At 48.6% G+C, this 12,395-nt stretch overlaps 3 protein-coding genes across 3 annotated transcripts; 1 reads left to right on the top strand and 2 right to left on the bottom strand.

Moving 5' to 3' along the window:
- Window positions 1-117: 117 nt before the first annotated feature.
- mfap2 (microfibril associated protein 2) lies at window positions 118-4,886 on the bottom strand. The gene is made up of 9 exons (XM_080001180.1): window positions 4,796-4,886; window positions 2,680-2,741; window positions 2,350-2,392; window positions 1,879-1,967; window positions 1,650-1,745; window positions 1,488-1,529; window positions 1,278-1,365; window positions 1,081-1,154; window positions 118-966 (listed from the first exon to the last, which is right to left on the bottom strand). Exons 2-9 carry the CDS (start codon window positions 2,708-2,710, stop codon window positions 863-865), a joined length of 567 nt encoding a protein of 188 aa, XP_079857306.1. The 5' UTR covers window positions 2,711-2,741; window positions 4,796-4,886; the 3' UTR covers window positions 118-862.
- A 605-nt stretch (window positions 4,887-5,491) lies between these two features.
- Window positions 5,492-9,321, bottom strand: sdhb (succinate dehydrogenase complex, subunit B, iron sulfur (Ip)). The gene is made up of 8 exons (XM_080000465.1): window positions 9,188-9,321; window positions 8,187-8,320; window positions 7,677-7,762; window positions 6,991-7,127; window positions 6,586-6,702; window positions 6,393-6,494; window positions 6,183-6,305; window positions 5,492-6,016 (listed from the first exon to the last, which is right to left on the bottom strand). Exons 1-8 carry the CDS (start codon window positions 9,257-9,259, stop codon window positions 5,936-5,938), a joined length of 852 nt encoding a protein of 283 aa, XP_079856591.1. The 5' UTR covers window positions 9,260-9,321; the 3' UTR covers window positions 5,492-5,935.
- A 379-nt stretch (window positions 9,322-9,700) lies between these two features.
- On the top strand, window positions 9,701-12,219 carry mrpl20 (mitochondrial ribosomal protein L20). Its single transcript, XM_080000468.1, has 4 exons — window positions 9,701-9,934; window positions 10,115-10,225; window positions 10,791-10,868; window positions 11,066-12,219. Exons 1-4 carry the CDS (start codon window positions 9,848-9,850, stop codon window positions 11,237-11,239), a joined length of 450 nt encoding a protein of 149 aa, XP_079856594.1. The 5' UTR covers window positions 9,701-9,847; the 3' UTR covers window positions 11,240-12,219.
- Window positions 12,220-12,395: the final 176 nt, after the last annotated feature.

Raw genomic sequence — 12,395 nt, 5'->3', positions numbered from 1 at the left:
TCAGATTACCAACGCAATAAATCATTTTGTTTCCCTTAAAATATCAAAATACATGGTTTCGGTTGTGGTTCTGACGGACGGAGGTGCTTTATGTGATTAGATGACACTGCAGAGTGGTTGTCGTAAAAAAAAAAAAAGTTTATTTTGTTCTCGGTCTTTATAGTGACGGTTTTACAAAGCAGTAGTACAGAGGCCATGTGAGAGGCTTTTTCAGAGTCCTTTTCCGCCGCAGTGGGATGGACGTGTACGCTGCCGCTCAGCTGTTCAGCGCAGGTCCAAGTGGCAGCCGTACAGGATGTGAGGTCACTCGGCACCTTCCCGCAAACATCCCAAGAACTTCACCTCCCACTAGACGATGGGATCAAGGATGGCCATGTATTGAACGTGCACGGTGGCCACAGTTGTTGGGTTGGTCATGGCGATGGCTGCTTTTCAGTACAAATACAGTAAAATAGAAACACGACAACAAGAAAAAAAAAAGATGAATAATGGAGTACAATATGCCAAAAGGTACAAAAACTTCTCAGTTTTATGTGCATCTCTAATTGCGTGCCACGTTGATAGCACCAGTGTGATATTATATTTATAGCACCAGTGAATTATACAATCATCACCTTTCTTTGAGTATATTTATCCATACACACACACATCTACTGGTCTGACGTATACAGGTAAAGATTAAAACAAACAGTAGAGAGGTTGAGCGGAGGAATATTCAGAGGAGGAGGAGAGGAGGAGGTGGGGGACAGTTGGGAGTGGGATTTTGGGATGTGTGAGTATAGAGAGGTGGGGTGGGGTGGTGGGGGGGGGGGGGGGTGTGGCAGTATCTGGGCGGGTCGGTTCCCTGGTCTCCCATGTTCACTCAGCAGCCGCCACAGCTCTTTCCACAGCTGCTTCCCAGCGATCCACACTGGCCGCTGACTGCGGCTACTCCACAACGGGAGAACTGGTCACGGCACAGGTCCGCTGGGAAAAAAATTAAAAATAATGAATGTGATTACGTAAATGTGGATAAAAATAGAAATGATAAAATATATAAATATAATTATAAGAACGTACAGACCAGCTCGGCGAACCTACCTCTGAGCAGCTCTTCGTGTGCACACACGGTCCTCACACAGACCTCCTTGTTAATAACATACACCCGCCGCAAACTAAATGTGAGAGAATGGGGGGGGGGGGGGTCGGGGTTATTGAAGCTCGTCAGCGCGGGCGACGTGAACAAGAGAGAGAGAAAAAAAAAAAAGTCTGCGGCGGACGCGCGGAGGTCTCCGTACCTGTAGAAGCAGAGACTGTTCAGGCACTGCTTGCATGGTTTGTGCACGGAGTACAGCCTCGTGCACGGGTACTGCTCCTCCCTGCAGTCTAGATATAATGAAGCACATGGTAAGAGGGCCCGACCAGAACAACCCAACGGCGGCAACCACAGAGACTCGTAACTGAATCAAATCATTGAGGACTACTTTCACCGCCTCCTGCGTTTTTACCAAGAGGTCCGGGTTCTGTCGGCTCCGTCTCCAGCTCAGATTCTAAGACGCATAAAGGAAGCATAGTCAGATGCTGGCCGGTAAAAGTGTGTTCGAGATATTACACACTCCAGTTCAAATAAACCCGGAACATAATAGCAAAATGTGTGCGTAAATAAATACCTAAACGCTCTTGGTGGCCCGCAGGCTCCTGCCGAGCCTGCTGCTGGTAGGTTCCAGCCAGAGACTCTTGATTCTCAGAAACGGGATCAGAATTGTCTAAACACAGAGGAAACGTTACGAGTGAGCGCGGAAGGGAAGGGGGGGGGGGTGTAAATACGAAAGTCAGACTTTTATTTTTTTTTCCCCCAAGTTTTAATCACATTTATGCAATCAAAGGTTTTGCCCGTACCTGTAAAATAATCCAGCCCATATTCCTCTGTGAAGCGAAGGTTTTGCAAAAAAAAAAAAAAGAAGAAGAAGAAGAAGAAATGGGTATTCCTGAGATAAACAGTGTGAGGCAATTTATTGCTGCAGCTCTACTCCTAACCAGCCCCCCACACACATAAAACACACACAAGATAAACACCTGCTTGGCCCAAGGACGGGAACATGGGAACAGCGCAATGATTCTTGGCTTTAATGCATGACCTCATAACCAAGCTGTTCATAAATAACATGGGTCTTCTTAGCGATAAAATGCGCTATTTACACCAAGAAAACAGTCGCATGTTCGGGTGGCAAAGCGAGGAAAGGCCGAAAAGACGTCCCCGCGGCAAGGTGACACATCAGAGGACTGGAGCGAATGGGGACCAGATGTGGGGAACAATGATGTAACGCTGGCTTGGAAGCATTCAGGCCAATATTCTCAAAAGTAACTCACCCAAAAAAAGGAAACTGGTACTGGGCCTGGGCGACCAGCAGAGCTGTTGGTAATTATCGAGGAAAGAAAATTTGGAGAGAGTTTTTCCTACATTTTCAGACAGACTATTTATGACATACAGTATACCTCATTCAGCAGTGTCAAATGAATGTGAGAAATTCAAAGATGGGCTTGTGTTTGGGGGGGGAAAAAAACAAGCCCGTTGTTCATGTTGGCAATTGTTTTGCCAAATAATGTTTACAAACATTTAATCCCCCACTATATATATATATATATATATATATATATATATATATATATATATATAAAGGTTGTACGGGAAGCAGTTACCTGGCAAGCAGAGTAGCAGGAGGACTCTCATGGTCACTACAGGAAGTGGACTGACTTGGACACTGAGGGGAAGATGCACAGCGTTACACAAACAGCACTTGGCGGCGGAACACGGCGCTGCAGAGGAGCCTTAATGGTGCCGTGGAAGTCATTCCCTGACGACGCCACATCCCTTCCTCATTACCACTGAGCTCACTGATTTCCCCCTTGCCTCCAAACACCTTGACAGCACCCCCCGCCCCCGCCCCACCCCATCATCTTCCCTTCCACTGGCCCCCACACGGGAGAGAGGGGGAAACTTTGACAATAAGAATGTGGTGCGTCCGTCTTCCCCAAAGCATACTGTATCTGTTTTTCTACTCAGCCCCTGCTGCACGGGCTGCAGGCAGCAGACACACTCAGGGCTGCATTCCAGGAAAAGAGTGGTTGAACCCCTCCAGCCATACCTCACATCCCTCCCCTCTTTCTCCCCATGTTTCCCTTCTGTCGCCCTCTCTGGGCATTTCCTCCAACCCCCATCCCCCCTCTCTCTCTCTCTCTCTCTCTCTCTCTCTCTCTCTCTCTCTCTCTCTCTCTCTCTCTCTCTCTCTCTCTCTCTCTCTCTCTCTCTCTCTCTCTCTCTCTCTCTCTCTCTCTCTCTCCTTGAATAAGCAGGGAACCTCTCAGGTTGACTCCCAAGACCAAATGACATCAGAATCATAATCTGTTTATTCGGCCAAGTATATTTTCATGTATGAGGAATTTGTCTTGGTGCATCGTCGTACAGACAATTAGAACGAGAAGAGAAAAAAAAAAAAAACCTGCAAAAAGCAAAAGCCCAAAATTTAAAGAATATGCAAAACGTGTTCTATGCACTGGATTAGAAGGCCATGGCAGGGGCTCAGTGGCGGTTGCTAGATTTGACATTGCTCAAAATGGCAGGTTGACCACTCAGGAAGCAATCACACTATTGGTTTTGAGGTGTTTACCAATATTGCAATACATTTGGCCTTTTCAACCAATCGTACACACACAGAGAAAATATGCTGTATACGTGAGAACTAAATAATCACTGTGTATAAAAATAAATAGAGGCTTTCGCTTTTATTTTATTATTTTCATGATCATTGTTATCGTCATTGGCATTATGAATATTATTTTTTAAGAATGATGATGATGATGATTATTATTATTATTATTATGAAGGTAAAATGAGACGCATCCACAAGGAGTGCACGTGCATCGACCCCCCCCCCCCTTTGCGCGTGCCCGTGCCCGTCGCTCGTGGCCCCACGTGACCGCTCGGAAGTTCTAGCAGCGCGTGGCGGCGGCGGCGATGCGGCCCGTTTTTTGGGGGGTGGGGGGGGGGGGGGGTCCGGCTGGCCCCGGGTCGGGAACGGGATTATCACGGGGATCGTCGAGCTCCGTCAACGTGATTTATTTCGGTGCAAATGTGTCTTCGATTTGCAGCCCCGTGATCACTCCCACTCCGCGGAGTCGGGGGTGAGTCACGACCCCCGACTCCGCGGAAGATCCCGTTCGCCGCGACCGAGTCGTTCGCCAGTCGTTCATCGCTGGTTCGAGCAGCGCACATCTGGGAACCATTACACACACACACACACACACACACACACACACACACACACACACACACACACACACACACACACACACACACACAGCTTGGAAGCAGCAGTCACTGTTATCGTGACTTCTCCAAAAATGTGTTTTTTGTTTGCATGAAGTTTAAAAAAAGAAAAAAAGATGGATTTCTCCCCATCGCTGCCCACGTGCACCCGCTGACCCCGACTCAGTGAACCCTGCCCGGGATCCACGCACAGTCCCAGTCCCTCCCACTGGGGGGGCTCCCGCACCCGCACCCGCACCCGGTGGAGACAGACGCGCGCGCGTCGCTTCCGCACGAACCGAACGCGCACAATCAACCGCGCGCCGCCGCAGACCCAAATAAGCCCCCCCACCCCTGACCTCCCCGCGCTCGCTTTCCTTAACCCCGCCCCGCTCGGAGGTTTCGCTAACTCTCCCCCGACGACGAGTCCTCCGCCGGCCCGAAAGACTTTTCCTTTGCGCCGCATCCGGCCGCGGCGGCGGCGCAGCGGCGGCGACGGCGGCTCCTTACCTGACGTTGACTCACCGAGCTCCGACTGTCCGCCTCAACGCTCCTGCGCCCACTGAGCGCAGTGGAAGCCCCGCCGGACCACCCCGCTCCGCTTGTCTCCTCCCCGTTCCAGGACTGACCCAAAAGCAGGCACACGTCGAACCAAACCTGCCCGAGCCGCGGAGCAGCACCACCTGTTTGCAATAACTGTTGACAAATAATAGGTGTTGTAAAAAGAATAAAATAAAATAAATAAAATTAAATTAAAAAAAAAAAGGGAGTTCGCCTCGTGGTGAAACACATGGTTGTATTTTGGTGATCCCACCTCCGCGCAGTTTATGTGATCGGAGGTGGGGGTTGCAGCCCGGGAGAGGGTGAGACCTTTTGTTTTTTCTTCCTTCTAACCCGAACCAACTTGAACCCCATCAGCTGCCCTCTCCGCCAGGTGAGGCCGCGGGGTTTCATGTTTCGAGCTCGGGCGCCTGATGGATCGTCGAGGGACGGGACACGTCGAGTCCCTTGCGTTTAATTACGTTGGCGCCTCAGGGACCTTTCGGGTTTGGGGGTAATTCTACCAAGTCAGGCTGACACCTAGAGGAAGCCGGTCGCCATTTCTGGTTGCGATGGCAACGCACCACCTCAGCGCTGCCGCCCGGGAGGAAGCGCGTTTGGTCAGAGTCGACCCCCAAAAAAAACAACAACACAGAAAACAGTTGCAAGCGTTATTACTATTTATTTGACAGTAAAGCTAAATACTCCCGGGGCGTCCTGGTGGCTCAACCGGATAAGGGTGCAAACAATAATAGGCAGGACGCCGGCAGCGACCCGGGTTCCAATCCCATCTTCACAGCGTCCAAAATATTTACTTATCAGAACGGACACAAGGAGAGAAATGGACACGGCAACATACGTAGCCACACACACACACGTCATTATTAAATATCTTCTCGTTTTAAAAATCAAAGACTTCCATGAGCACTCTCCCTCCCGTGTACAAGAGGTGTGTATGAATAAGTCCTCAACCATTTCATGTCTTCATTCCTTCTGCCGCTGACGACGATGACGATGACAATGTGGAACCAGGGATGCGTGTGGAGCCGATCTCACAAAGCATTTGAATCAACACATAATTTAGGGAAGATTTGTAGGGGGTGGGGGGGGTTAAGCGACAGCCGACTTCTTCTCCTTGTACGTGGCCATCATCTTTTTAATCTCGGCTATGGCCTTTCCAGGGTTCAGTCCCTAGAGGGAGGAGAGGGGAAGAATGAGAACAAGCAGTGATCTCGTATAACACGCACGCTCGGCCGTGCTCCCTTCATATTTATATGTTTTGCCTCAACACATCAGTTGCTTCTGCCGTCACCAAACTAGAAGCAGCGACCGCGCGCCAGAGCGGGGCGGGGCTCACCTTGGGGCAGGTCTTGGTGCAGTTCATGATGGTGTGACAGCGGTAGAGGGAGAAGGGGTCCTGCAGCTTGGACAGGCGCTCCTCCGTGAAGTCGTCCCGCGAGTCAATCATCCAGCGGTATGCCTGGGGGGGGGGGGGGCACACAGAGGACGTCAGGGTCTCCGCGCCCGAAGCCAGCGCCGTGGCAGGTGAGCGGACTCGGGCGCCTACCTGCATGAGGACAGCGGGCCCCAGGTACTTGTCCCCGTTCCACCAGTAGCTGGGACAGCTGGTGCTGCAGCAGGCACACAGGATGCACTCGTACAGCCCGTCCTGGGGGGAGGGAGGGTTTCTCGTTCAGGCGGGGGAGGGGGAGACTCAAGAGCGGGTGTGTTTGACTGGGGGTGCAGCGAGGGTTGTTTACCAGTTTCTGTCTGTCCTCGACAGACTGCAGGTACTGCTCCTTCCCCTCGTTGGTCTCGTCCTTCTTCTTCAGATAGGGCTCGATGGACTTGTACTGGGCGTAGAAGTTGCTCATGTCCTGCAAAGACACATCCGCTGTCAAAGCAAGACTCTGGATCTTTTGGGGTTTTTTTTTTTTGGGCGTTCAATCATAATTGAGTGGTTTGGAACACGTGGGGGGTGGAGCTCTGTGGTGCATTCTGTCACAGTGTTTTTGGAAATGAAGGATGCTTCTGCATGTTCACTTCCACCGCGACTAGTGTATCGCTGAGAGACTCCCAGTGAGCGATCAACGACAGGATCAGTGAGTCAAATACAAATGAGGATATTATAATTATAACTATTAGAACTAATTGTCAATACTCACAGGCACCAGATCCTTGACCACGTACATGTGTGGCAGGGGGTAGATCTTTGTTGTTTTGCTCGTGTTTGTATCAATCTTGTTCAGACAGGCAAGTGTGTTGCCCCCATTTATGTTCATTGCACAAGATCCACAAATACCTGCGATTAAAACATTAAAACAAACGTTAATACAAACATTAAGGCACTAATTTCATGAAACAGCAGGGATTTGAGGCCCTGTTCTTGTTGAATGACTGAAAGGTGTCATATTTGTACTTTACTCTTCGATTAGTCACTCGCTTCATTATAATTTTGATAAAGTTTTTTTTTTATTTTTATGAAATTTCCCACATTTTGACAGACCCGTCTCTCATCCCAGCCTGGTTTGCAGGATGGCGAGGGCTTCTACTGATGTCTGAATATGTTCTAAGGCTTCCTACTGTGTTCCAAACTTGAGACAACGCCCAATGCCCAGTCACAGGTTTTATCAAATTCACACGCAAACCTGTCCCAGGTTTTGGGAGAACACATTCCTGACAAATGGAAGTCTTCTGAAACTGAGCACTGGAAAGGTGCCGGTGGAAAGCTTTGAGGGGGGATTTAACCAGGAAGGTGTGCAGCGGCGTTTCTTTTTTGTTTGTACGCCCATGATGTGTGCGGTGGTCGCCGTCTCGTCGCTAGGGAAGCAGCCACCGTGTTCTCACTTACCTTCCCTGCAGGAACGCCGGAACGTCAGCGTGGAGTCCATCTCATTCTTAATCTTAATGAGGGCGTCCAGAACCATCGGGCCACAACTGTTTTAATAAAGAACACGGATACTTAGTACGTCTTCAGTGTGCAATAAAATGATCGCTAATGATCACTAGCGGCTTGAGCCCCGTTGGTGAGGGAGGCGGGAGGGGGATTATCAGAGGGAGCGATGGGGATGTAGGAATCACCAAGAGCCCACGTGCCGGAGCTATCCACCGTAAATCCACCTGAAGGCTATTTGCGGTCCATTAATAGTGCTCTCAATCTTCAAGTGCTTAGTCACTGCCTTGGGAATAGATACCTGAACCCAGGCATTCATCAGAGAAGGCGGGAGAGACCCAAACAAACAGAAAACACAATCCTAACTGTCGTAAACGCCAAAACGTAGCTTGAACAGCCGCAGTAAGAAGAACCGCGGGGCCCGCGTCTACAAAGCGTCTGACCGGAAGCCCCGAGAGGTTCACATACGTGTTGAGGTCGATGTCATAGGTCTGCATGCGGGGCTTGTCTCCCGGAGTGTCGGGGTCCCATCGGTACACCTGGAACTTCTTTATTCTGGGCTGCGTGGCCGGAGCCGCTGCCGTCTGAGCGTAGCGCACAGCCTGCGGGGCGAAGGGGAGACGGATCAGGACACCTTTTCCACTACCACCACAAACCACAAACCACCACCACCATCACAGACATGCCCGGCCACCTTTTCTGCACAACTGGACCCGCGTACGTGCGGCTGAGCCTAAGTCGCCCGCGTGCAAAACGTTCACAGAGCGCAGCAGAACTTTTAAAGGAATGAATGTGTTTGTTCTGACGCTCGTTGTGGTTCAGGCAGGGCAACGACACTCTGATGGCGCAGGTGTTGGAATAAATGCATGTGCACACGCACACGTTAGCAGGGAGCGGCCCTGGCACGGACGAATAGGCAGAGATTTCTAAAGGGATCCCCTTTTTGAGTTTTGAAGGTTTTTGTGTATTAAGACAATGTAACATAAGCCTAGAAAATAAATAAAAATGTATTATACAATAAAAAAAAAAAAAACATACAATACATCTAAAGATTGGGAATAAAGCTCTGTATCAACAATTCACACTGTCAACAGTAGGACTTGTGCAGGTTGGCATATATATATATATATATATATATATATATATATATATATATATATATATATATATATAAATAATCTGTACATATACTGTGCAGTCACGCCCCCAAAATAGTAAAAAGTATCGATACCGAGGAATTCGCCCAAAAGATATCGTGATATTTGATGTAGACGGTATTGGCCGAGCCGGTTACTTTGACGTCGACCCGATTTCCGTAAACACTCCGTCGCCGTGGCCGTGGCCGGGGGACGCGAGGGAGGGAGCCGTGCGACATAAAACGCCGCTGCCTCGTGTCAACCTCTCCCCGATAAACAGTGACACGGAACCCGTCCCCTCGCGTGGATTAGAGTCACGCCGGGCGTACATACCACCAGGCCGCCGGGTGAGCGCAGAGCCAAGACGCCGCAGCGGCTCAAGGACGTCAACGCTGCCGCCGCCATTTTGGAGTTTTAGTTCTGACGTAAGGTCTCTTGATACCCCACAATGCACCTCGGCTGTGACGGCTACCGGATGTGTGCGTTTCAATAGTTCACCGGAATCTCCCGGTGTTTTTTTTTTTTTAAGATTCCCGGTGCAGCGAAACGTTTAAGGGCAAACTGCGAAAACCGCGCAAAGCAAAGTAGGAAGAACGACAAACAAATAAACCGAATCAGAAAAATAAACCAAGAAAAGCGAAGCTAAATAACAACATCCCCAAATCGAGATGCAATCGGTCGAACACCGGATTGAAGCGCGGTGTTAAAGGTACGAAACCAAACGCACCCACGGCGACGTCACCCGGCAAGCAGAGTGTGACGCGGCCTCGCGGGTTCGTTCGATCGTTCGTGCGTTCAAGCGGGGCCGCTCGGGCGCTCCCGTGCGGCGAAACGAACGAACCCGGCACTCCGCTGACACCGGTCGGCTCGCGGCGTGAGACACCGGAGCAGCGCCGCGGCGGGTTGAGGTCACTCGGTTAACGCAGTCTCCTCAAGCGGGGGCCCGGGCGGGAAGACGGTGGACGCCGTTCGCAAAACCAAATCCCACGGAAAATGGTGTTTTTAACGCTGTCGTGCTGGATCAGGAGCCGGGGCCCGGATCGATACTGGAAGATCCAGGAACTCCTCAAACACGCCCGGGTAAGGCCCGTGGATCGAAGTAGTAAACACGGTAACCGGCGGGGGTGCGTGATCCAATCCCGTTTAACACGCGGTTGGATTATTATTTGAACCGCGTCCCGTGGGTGAAGGGGGGTCACTCATTTAAAACAACAACAACAACAACAACAACAACAACAACAACGTTTTTAATCCCAACAGCATTTCCGAGGCAGGAAGAACAGGTGCTACAGCCTGGCGGTGCGAGCCGTGAGGAGGGCGTTCGTCTACGCCACCAAAGGGCGGAAGCTCAAGAAACGCAACATGCGAGCGGTGAGTGTCCGGGTGGAGCTTTTTTGGGTTTTTTTTCCTTTTTATTTTTTTCTGCGTGGAGTTATTTCTCTCCGAAAAGCACGCGGGTGGTGTTGAATCACAGCCCCGTGTCCGTGGGCGAATCTCCGAGGATTTCGTATGCGGCACCATGAGTCACCTTCATGGGGAACCCGCTGTGTGTCTGTATTTGGACAACGATGTGAAATAACCAATAATTAACACTGGTAAAGACAATGCGCAGCAGAGGAAATAAAACTTGTTTTCTATTTTGATTGTGTTTCACAAAAAATGCAGAGGTTTCACGAATCTATAAACTAATCTCATTTAACCTCTAGTATGTGTGGATGGATGTAAGAAGAGGTATAATCCTTATTTGTCACCTTTTATTTGTAGTCCAGGTCTTAACAAATCTAGCTGCCGTGGTTGCCCAGCTGGACCAGGTAGACCACCACCCAGGACAGCGTTGTGAATTTAGTCACAGTAAAGACGGAAAATAATGTTTATTGTCTCGTAATCTATGATTCTATGATCATCATCGTCTGCCTGATTTCCTCTGATTCCACAGCTCTGGATTTCACGCATCGCAGCGGCATCGAGAGAGCATAACATGAAGTACCCAGCCCTGATTCACAATTTAATGAAGGTTAGTGTCTTCATATCAGCAATCATTAACCCAACTAATAGTGCTGTTCAAGTTCATACAGTTTAATGTTAGATACCTGTGAATATCACAACATGCAATACATTATAAGACATCTACTGTTGCTCTTTATGCTCAGTGCATGCTGTTACTGCACCTGCGACCAATACTCCTTTTTTTTTTTCTCTCTCTCCTTACAGAGTAGCGTTCAAGTCAACCGTCGTATTCTCAGTGACCTGGCCATCACAGAACCTCGGTCATTCCTCTCACTTGCGAAGCTGGCTCAGGCACGGCGAGAGGAAGGATTCCGTGCGGCACTGGGCGATGGCAAAGAGCCTGCAGGGGTTTTCTCCCGTGTTGTGGTTATACAGTAATTCATCTGTTGTAGTTATGGACTCCTACTTGCTATGCAGTGCAGGCAGTAATGACCTGCTGTTGTGGAGATGTAAACCACAGCTAAACTAGACCAAATAAATCCGTCCTTCACCTTTCAGCCAGTGTTTCCACAAAATGAACTGTAAAGGTCACTATCGTGTTACTCCTGTCATTTATACATTCATCCCTGAAACAGAGAGTACCTCCACAGGAAAATGCCATTTTAGCTACAGAAATAGGAGGAATATAATGTCTTTCCCTCAATCGTACAAGGTTTTTTTTTTATTACAAGTGAAGCAATCCGGCGTATTTTTTGTTCAAGAATTGTCTCAAACCATCGTGCCACACAGCCTGTGTACTAGTTTCTCCTTAAACTATTCCTTTGTTTTTGCAATGTTACTCCTTTTATTGAGGTGAGATAATGCACAATGCATTACTGAAAGTGGTAGGAAAACTACAACCTTAAAAGCAAAATGGTCAGTCTGGCCAATAAATATTATTGCCAATGTAAGGGACAACATTTTTTTTGGAAATATGAATGTCGGGTTACATTGCTGTAGTACAAGCTGGCGGTAAATGGCATCAAGTATAGCAATTATGGGTCCATAGCTGAACCAGATTATGTCCCTGTCTTTTATCTCAGACAAGCACTTCGCTTGTCACCCAAAGGTTTCCTTTTCACTGGTAAAACAGAATGCTTCACAAGAGACCCACCCACTACGGCAGAAAGTCATGGTTTGAGAATCTATAATGGATAAGTTATTATACCACCATGACCCTTTATGCGCAACTTGTTTTGGAATAATTTGATACTTGGGAGACATTCAGGGTTTACTCGTGATGTCAAACATAGATATCGTCAACTGTTTTTGTAACGTCCTTTGTGTTTATGTAAATATTTGTATTTACTTGTGGTTTTGGCAAAAAATGTATCCGTGATGTGTGGTAATGAAATAAATTGTCATGTTTCATTATTCAATTGCTTGTTGTATTTATTGAAACATTTAAATATTTGATGTGAGTTGTTATACATCAATGCTTTGATTTAATGTGATCATTTAAATAGGACCATTTAGGCATTGTACATTTCCCAATGTACACCACCTCTAATAATTGCTTCCTATAGATCCGGCTGAAAAGGCCGTGTGGGTAGCC

This window comes from Zeus faber (assembly GCF_960531495.2).
Source record: "Zeus faber genome assembly, chromosome: 5".
In the NCBI taxonomy this organism is placed as follows: domain Eukaryota; kingdom Metazoa; phylum Chordata; class Actinopteri; order Zeiformes; family Zeidae; genus Zeus; species Zeus faber.
Note: the sequence above shows the minus strand (reverse complement) of the source record. Positions and strands in the feature narration are given on the sequence as shown.